The following is a 9048-nucleotide window of genomic DNA, read 5'->3' as shown; positions in this document are numbered from 1 at the left end:
CCCTTAGGGCAGGGTTTCTCAACGTGTGGGTCTCCAGAGGTTGGTGGACTTCAACTCCCATAATCCCCAGCCCCAGCGGCCTTTGGTTGGGAATTATGGGAGTTGAAGTCCAATTACATCTGGAGACCCACACGTTGAGAATCCCTGCCTTAGGGGATGGGGCTGCTCTGGGAAGGGCACCTGCCTGCTTGCATGCAGAAGCTTCCAAGTTCCCTCCTAGGCATCTCCAAGGGAGACACCTGCTTGCAAACTTGGAGAAGCTGCGGCCAGTCTGTGTAGACAATACTGAGCTAGATGGACCAATGGCTTGACTCAGTATATGGCAGCTTCCTATGTTCCTATGAAATGCCCAGGACTGAACCTGGGACCTTTTTCAAGCACAACAGATGTCCTACTAATGAGCTACTGCCCACCCCGCTACTTAAAATACAATACTTTAAAAAAACTTAGCAGCAGTAAGAGCAAACAACATATTAAAATTTCCAGGCAGCAGCCCCGCCCAGAACAGGAAGTTCTATCACATCTCTCAAATTATGACCCCTCACCATTAGTAACTCCAGCTTGTTTGTATTCAGCTTCAATTTATTATCCCTCACCCATCCCATTACCGCCTGAAGTCAGGCATTTAGGGGAGCAATGCCATTTCCTGATGATGATGTCATGGAGCAATAGATTTGTGTGTCATCAGGATATTGATAACACCCTTCTCCAAATCCCCTGATGTTCTCACCCAGTGGTTTCATGTACATGCTAGAAAGCACAGGGTATAGAATGGAGCCCTGAGGGACACCATACAATAGCTCTAATTTCACAGAGCAACTATCTCTGAGTGAAACCATCTGGAATCTGCCCAAGAGACTGCAGCAGAACCACTGCAAAGCAGTATCCTCTATTTGCAATCAGGGGGACTGGAAATATCCTCGCATTTAAACAAAAAAAGAAAGAAAGATGACTTTCTATAACTCTGGTACCTTGGGTCATGCCCTTCCACCTTGGGAAAGAATGCTGTGACAACCAAAAAAGAGGCAAAACATTCAAAGGTAATAGACTCTTTTCCTGCAGATTCCATTCCTGCCATAGAGTGCTTTTTAAAAAGCACTTGAAAACTCACCTCTTCAGCCAAACTTTTCCAGCTTTTTAAAATTTCTAAGTTTTAATTTGTTTTTAATTTTTAGATTGCCTACATTGTTTAAACATCTTTGTGTATGTTTGATTTTAATTTGTTTTATGTTATTGTTAACTGCCTAGAGACTAATGATTGGGGCAGTGTACAAATCTGACAACTAACTAACTAACTAACTAACTAACTACCAGAGAGAGCCAATACACTGAGGTTCTCAGCAGAGAAAGATCAAAAAGGGCACCTTTGTTCTCTTTTGCCAGCTTGTCGGCCATATCCCAGTGCTCGTAGCTCCGCAGGACGTTGTTGGTGATGTTGACGTGGCTGGCAGCCATGTGGTGTATGCGCTGGGGGATGGTTATGGTCCCCGCCGAGGAGGACCCTGCAGTGCTGGTGGCATTCCCAAGAGAGCTGATGGAAGATGGGCTCAGGGACATGGGTGACGGCGTTTCTGTGCTCCTGGGGAGAGGGAAAGGAGGGCACATTCCATATGAGGGATCCCTTCCTAGGTATCGATTCAGGTTGCTTGTAACACTGGTAGAACTATTTCCCAGCCCAATACTATTTATGTGACTGGCAGTAGCACTCTTGGTTTCAGACGGGGGTCTTCCAGAGAGAGAACTTTTATAACCAAGAATGACTGGAAACCATCATTCTAAAAACTCTTTTAATTTTTCTGTGCACAGCGTGAACACTGTTTCCAGACTGCTCAATTCAAAAGAGTTCATCTACCTACAACCTTTCTCAGCTTTCACGATCCCCAATGGAAATCCATCATAACCTGAAGTCTATGGCTAATTTGCATATTTTATTAACATTGTTACAGTGTTTGACAATTAATCTGCTGAATACTCTGACAAGTTCAGTTCCATCACAAGGATCTTTTTTGCATACGACATAGCTGGTATTTTCCTGCCCCTAATCTTCAGGTTTCATTATTCTTCCTCAAAGTATCAGCCTACCTCACAAGACTGTTGTGAGACTAAATGGGGAAAAGCGTTAAAAAAATTAAAGCATCCTAAAACTACGATATAATGACCAACAATAATGCTATAAAGTGGACATCAATCAATTTAGTTTTTACTAAATTATTTGAACCTTCAGCGTACATCTTTTTAAATATCAAACTGGGCAAACTTTATTTAAGAATCATAAAGAAAACATGTAGAGAAATTTCAGCCCATCGTGCAGGGGGATAACTGAAATAAAAGCATCTTGTAGCGGTAACGATTTCCCCACCGGCTGTTAGAAAACACTCAATGTGCATTATTGGCTTATCATGAAAGCATTTGGTGGAAAGAGCAGTGACAATTTCTGCAAAATCCAGTTCTGCCCTCCCCAATAAACAGCACACTGTTCTGGAAAGCTCCCTGCGGAACAGTACAAGGAGTGTTGGGAGACATACAAGAGGATTAAAAACACTTCTATAGGAACCCTTAAGACCTGCCTTTCAGACTTCTTTCTATCTGGTGCCAGTTCAGCTAGGCAATGTTTTAGAAGAAGCTGTGCTTCAAGTTTCCTCCCTAATACTGTGCCAATGCTCTTGTATGGATTTTCTTCTAATTCTAACACCAGCAATTAGAAAACATCCACTGGCTGAGAGCCATTGAGACACAGCAGAAGAACTGGGCGGAATTCTGGTTTCTGGTAATGCAATTAACACCGTTGGCTGAGCTATATGGGGCTGAGGCATGAAATCCCACACATTCCTGTAGCACCAACGTGACTTCGACCCTATTGACACTACAAGCCTAGGCTGGTGTCGGACCCCTTTGCCTGTCATGGTGACCCCCAAAGAATCTTGGGAATTGGAGTTTGGGCAATCGAAGCTCTGCTTGGGCACCTTGAAAAGTGAGGAGGGCAGGTCTGTACTTGCTCCTCTGCTGCTCACCACAGCTTCCTGCTGTGGCAGGGCTCCCCCAGCACTCCCTGCATGGCGGCGGCATGCATGTGGCCTCCGTGCATGTGCAGTGGCCATTTGCGTGGTCAGCAACCATCTCAATTCGTGCACATCCCTAGTAGGTGGACGGACAATGGCTGTAATGAATTGGCCTTTAGGGCAAGCCAGAAGCATTGTTTCTGATACCTGCAGTCCAGAGGCACTAGGGCAGGCATCCCCAAACTGCGGCCCTCCAGATGTTGCTGAACTACAACTCCCAGCATCCCTAGACACAATTTTTTGTGGCTGGGTATGCTGGAAGTTGTAGTTCAGCAACATCTGGAGGGCCGCAATTTGGGGATGCCTGCACTAGGGCATATCTCATTCAAGTGAGATAATGACCCTCAGATATTAAGACCAGTGATGGCAATGAAATACTGATGAAATCATTTACTTTTTATCTTCACAACAACCCTGCTGTGTAAGACGAGGATGAAAGAGAAAGTGAATCACACAAAGCCACTCGGAAAGCTTCCTGGTCAAGCAGGGGCTGGGAACTTGGTCTTCAACAGTCAAATGCAATGCTGTAGCCACTATACCACACTGCCATCTTGTGTACCTCAGTTGTTTACAGCACTACTGTGTCTATACAGCTGCAAAGAAAAACTATTCTTTGCACATATTCCCGACACCATGGCTGGGGAAAAAAAAAAAGCCCATACACAACAGCCCTGCTGGATCAGACCCAAAGCTTATCTAATCCAGCATCCTGTTTCCCACAGTGGCCCACTAGATGCCTCTGGGAAGCCCACAGGCAAGAGCTGAGATCATGCCCTCTCTCCTGGTGTTGTTCTCCTGCAACTGGTCTTTTAACCATATTTCTTCACTTCCCCAAATTAGGACTTGTCCACATCGGGTCTGGGCAACTTGTGACGTTGAGCCAAACACAACCATCAGTCATGTATGGTGGCCCGTCAGGTGCTTGACAACTCTTCTGTTTTTGCTGTCCCAGGCAGGCAGCAAAAATGATATGTTGTTAACCCACCACCCATGACTGGAGACCTGTCTTCAGACTGTTGAGCCGCAAGCCACAGAGGCCTGGTTCACAGAAAGGGCATGTGAATCATGCACCACATGCAAGATAAAAATACATACACATGCATGCTTGATTGACAGGCTGCTGTGATTTTATATGTCAGATGGGGATGTTTTAGTGCTAATATAAGGGCTCAGATAATTGGGTGACTAAGTGCCTTCATGTATTACGCCTCCGGTTTTATTAAACAGCACTTACCATATATCAATGAAATATTCATTGGTCTTTCATTACTGAACAAATCATTGAAAAAAAAATCATTGCCCCGGAGATTAACTTTACTTTGGCATACTGGAACGACACAGTACTTTCTACCCAATTAACAGCTATTTTTATGGCCCTCATTTGGCTCTAAGAACCAACCTGATGAAGAATTTGGGATCAATCAATCCACATGAACCTTCTTTTCTGCTGCGTGTCAAATAGTACTTCATGGAACATTGTGCTGCCATAGAATAGCTGATCTTCATCAGCAGAGAAACCCGCACCCTATAACCCATTAACTCCTCATTTCCACAAGCAGGGAATACTTACTTTCCGTTTCCTCCCCAAGGGGAAGGAGCTTGCGATACTTTGGAAGAATTCTGTAAGAAGAATGGAGATTGGGAATAAAGAGATAGCCCTTTGTTCAATCAGCAGCAGACACAAAGGAAGATTTAAATGGCATTAATATTGATCACACGGCAAGACGAGGCATTTCCTATTTCAGTAAGAAAGCACAATGTTATATATAGAACCATCCCAGAATAATAATCCCTTTTAAACTAAAAAGGGGGAAAAGATGGGCTGGATAATTAGCAGGCTCTAACCAGGAGTATAAAAGTCGATGAAAGACGCAATATACCAGAACTCCGGCATAAATCAGGTGCTTTTCCCAAAGAAGGGGTTTAATTATCCTTATCTAAAATTCCTTCTGCAGAGGCTGCTTTCCACCTTGTGGGGGAATTGGCAAACTTTTCAACAGAACGCAAAACCTGAGGATGATAACTTGAAATGAGGAGAAACTGCATCTCAGATTAAAATATCAGTAAGCGTGCACTGGGAAGGCAAGACAGTGAGTTTCGCTTATATTAAGAAGCTGCAACTCTTGGTCAGAGGAACACAGGAAGTTGCTTTATACTGAGTCAGACCATTGGTCTATCCAGCTCAATATTATCTGCAGTGACTGGCAGCAGCTCCGCCAAGGTTTTGGTCAGGAGTCTTTGCCAGCCCTACCTAGAGATGCCAAGGAGTGAAGGGGACCTTTGACTGCAAAGCAGATGCTCTACAACAGGGATTCTCAACCTTGGGTCCCCAGATGTTACTGGACTTCAGCTCCCATAATCCCCAGTCCCAATGGCCTTTGGTTGGGGATTATGGGAGCTGAAGTCCAACAACATCTGGAGACCCAAGGCTGAGAACCCATGCTCTACAACTGAGCTATGGTTCCTCCCCTTGAGCTGTGACACGGTGGTGTGTTTGTGTAAGGTCCAGTGAATGCCCCAAATCTGGTCAGTGGTGGCTCTACAGTAAGAGAAACTAAATTATGGTTACCTTAAAGTATTCCATCAGTGATCTTGAGTACTTCATAGCATGGTCCTTCTTGAGTTTAAACATTCTCAGGTAGAGAAGGGATAAGCATCGGTAGCTGTGTTCATTTGGGAGGAAAAATTGCATGATTTCTATTGATAATGAAACTGCAAACGATGGGCACAATCCAGCTGACATTAAGTACCATTTTGAGATGGTGCAGCTGTTACATTCAATGCCCTCTTAATCACAATGATTCATCATCATCATCATCATCACCACCACCACATTTTTATCCCTCCCTTCTTCCAAGGAGCTCAGGGTTGCATGCATGCATCCCCCCACATTATATCCTCGCAACAGCCCTGTGAGGTAGGTTTGCTTGTTTATTTATTTGATTTCTATACCGCCCTTCCAAAAATGGCTCAGGGCGGGTTACATTAAGAAACACTACAATCAATTAACGGTTAACATTGAAAACTGTAACAACATAAAACCATTATTAAAATAATTAAAACAGTTTTAAAAACCCTGAAAACCCAGCCCAAACCTTTATGGTTTTAAAACAGTTTAAAAAACCTGGAAGGCCAGGCCAAACAGATAGGTCTTAAGGGATCTCCGGAAGGCCAATAATGAAGGTTTAGGCTGTAGGTTTAGAGAGCGACTAGCCCAATGGTCACTCAGTAAACTTCGTGGCTGAGTAGAGAGATTTGAACTAACCACTATACCACATTGCTTCTCTTACCTGAGAGTGTGGGCTGCAGCCTCATACACTCCCTTCTCCTAGTGCCTCCCCTCTTACACTCCTCTAGCTGCCATTAGCACGGTTGAGAATGCATTACATTGGCACAAACATGGGCCTGGTTCACTCTGAATGATTCCCAACAGCTTTAAAACCATGGTTCAGAGAGCTCCTGAAGCTATGACTGCACCAGCCCCAGGTACTATTGATTGCAGAGGAAGAGCAATGCATACTTGATTGATTGGATTGATTTATTTCTATACCGCCCTTCCAAAAATGGCTCAGGGCAGTTTACACAGACAAATAAAAAATAAATAAGATGGATCCCTGCCCCCAAAGGGCTTGCAATCTAAAAAGAAACATAAGGTAGACACCAACAACAGTCACTGGAGGGATGCTGTGCTGGGGGTGGAGAGGGCCAGTTACTCTCCCCCTGCTAAATAAAGAGAATCACCACATTAAAAGGTGCCTCTTTGCCCACGTTAGCATAGGGAGAGTAATTTACTTGCTCGCAAGTAAGCCCCTATGTGTTCAGTTACTCTCTGTACAACTTCAGTCTTCCAGCTCCCAACATCCCCGTCCAGAGTGACCAATAGTCAGGGATGGTGGGTGTTGTAATCCAACAAGAGTTGGAGGGCCCAAGTTAGGCACAAAGGAAGCTGCCATATACCGAGTCAGACCACTGGTCCATCTAGCTCAGTACTGTCTGCACAGACTGGTAGCGGCTTCTCCCAGGTTGCAGGCAGGAAACTCTCTCAGCCCTATCTTGGAGATGCTGCCAGGGAGGGAGCTTGGAACTTAGATGCTCTTCCCAGAGTGGCTCCATCCCTTGGGGACAAGTCATGCTTGCTACCACAAGACCAGCCCTGTGATAGAGAGGAAGGCTGTTCTCATGAGCCCAGCCTGGGTTAGACTGCTCATGAGGAGCTGGGATCTGATGTGAGTGTGCCCTTAACCCAGATTGTGTGTCTCCTTGGGCTGCATGCAGATTGAAGAGATGGGCACCTAGAGTTAGAGGGATAGAGGATCTCCCAAGGCACTGTGTGAATCACGCAGTGCATTGTGGGATTCCTGGAGGCGGGGATGGCCTCCGGAAAGCTGTGCGGCTCCCAGGAGTGCTGCTCATGTGCACGGCCAAGCAGACAGCAGAGAGGGCATTATTAATTATTACTATTACTAATTCGATTTCTATACCACCCTTCCAAAAATGGCCCAAGGTGGTTTACCCAGAGAAATAACTCTGTGTAAAGAATTATTTTACACAGATAAAATGGAGATAGTCTGGAGAGAAGGTAAGTTCAGTGTAGTCTTCCTCCCTTCCCATCTAGGCTCCGGTCATGTGAATAGGATCAGTATCTTTAGGATAGCAGCCTGAAGTCTTGCTTAAGTCTTCAGTCAAAATCAATGATGTGCAGCTCTTTAGATGGTTCGTCTCCACCTTCTTATCAAAGCCCTTGTGTAGTGGACTCTTAAAACCACCAATTGGCAGTTCAGTCTCTAAGACTGCAAACTCTAAACTAGAGCTCTCTGGACAGTAGAAAAATGAATTTCGTCACGGAAGAAATCCACAAATTAGTGGGCTACTCAAGTAAAACTCTTGTGGAAGAAGACTCACCATAAAACTGCCAGTTTCTTGTCTCCTTCCGTGGCAGAAGAACCAGTGAAGTTCTTGAGTCTCATGGCATACCTTGAATGAGAGATGTGGGAGCAGAGAGAGAAGAGAGAGAGTGGGTGTTAACAATGGTTCCTCAAAGGAAGTCAATGGCACTCCTCTTTAACTCCTAGGGACGTGGAGCAATCACAATCTCCTCTTTAAGTCTAGGGACGCAGAGGGATCACTAACTCTTCTTTAAAACTAGAGACATGGAGCAATCATCTGAGAAATTTCTCTGCTTTTTCTCTGTGAGTCTTTCCCCAGTCCCGGAGAGCTAATTTTTAATCAGAGGTGCTGGCAATTGAACCTACAAGTGTGCACACGCACAGGTGTGCACAAGCCATTTTCTCACCTCCTCTTGCATCCAGCCTCTGAATGATAAAAGTCATATGATTTCCTCCCCCACCCCTGGCACATCTCTGATGAAAGTGTGCACCCCTTCCCCACACCCTGTGCATTTAGCCTTCTGAAAAATCAAATCATCATATAAAAACCATTGTTCTGAGCCTTAATACAATTTCACAGGTACTTGTGTTAGAATAAGTAATAGAGTTCAGTGTTGCATACGGAAGTTTTAAGCTATCCAGGCACTCTCATTTATAAGGGAGTAATGGAGTGCAGGCTAACTGCACGGTTTCCCCCCTTGCTCATCATCACCATTATGCGCTTTAGACAGAAGACCCTTTTCCTTCAGCGCCTTCCTCTCTTGCATGGGCTTTCTGATTGCTGCCGTCATACCCAGTGGGTCAAGCCAAATAACCAAGATCTGTAATCTTTGAGGATGTGCGGTCTTAAAAGGAAGGGATTTAAAGGCACAATTAGCCTAAACAGCCATGGCAGTCATATTTCTGGCATCCTGAGTCACCGTGGTGCATTGCCCATTTTCACAAATCAATGTCATCTATGCGCATCCAAGTTTCTGAATAGCTATAACTACCCAAACAGATGAAAACAAAGGCCTGCTAGAAGTGAACACATCCAGAGGAGAAAGGAGCACTGGTGACTTGCTGTGCATTTCCTAGCACGGGGGGGGGGGCACACACGTCAT

The 9048-nt window shown here is 44.9% G+C and overlaps 1 protein-coding gene across 2 annotated transcripts in view; it reads right to left on the bottom strand.

Moving 5' to 3' along the window:
• AFF2 (ALF transcription elongation factor 2) overlaps window positions 1-9048 on the bottom strand; it is a 401341-nt gene that overhangs the window by 12697 nt on the left and 379596 nt on the right. For both annotated transcript variants that reach the window (XM_053273909.1, XM_053273910.1), the window contains exons 17-20: window positions 7962-8033; window positions 5629-5722; window positions 4630-4679; window positions 1365-1579 (exon numbers count right to left, since the gene is read on the bottom strand). In XM_053273909.1, the coding sequence (XP_053129884.1) occupies window positions 1365-1579; window positions 4630-4679; window positions 5629-5722; window positions 7962-8033 (431 nt within the window). The remainder of the gene's footprint in view (window positions 1-1364; window positions 1580-4629; window positions 4680-5628; window positions 5723-7961; window positions 8034-9048) is intronic.

The sequence above is a fragment of the Hemicordylus capensis genome, chromosome 11 (assembly GCF_027244095.1).
Source record: "Hemicordylus capensis ecotype Gifberg chromosome 11, rHemCap1.1.pri, whole genome shotgun sequence".
Classification (NCBI taxonomy): domain Eukaryota; kingdom Metazoa; phylum Chordata; class Lepidosauria; order Squamata; family Cordylidae; genus Hemicordylus; species Hemicordylus capensis.
The sequence above is the reverse complement of the archived record's forward strand: the minus strand, read 5'-3'. Positions and strand labels throughout refer to the sequence as shown.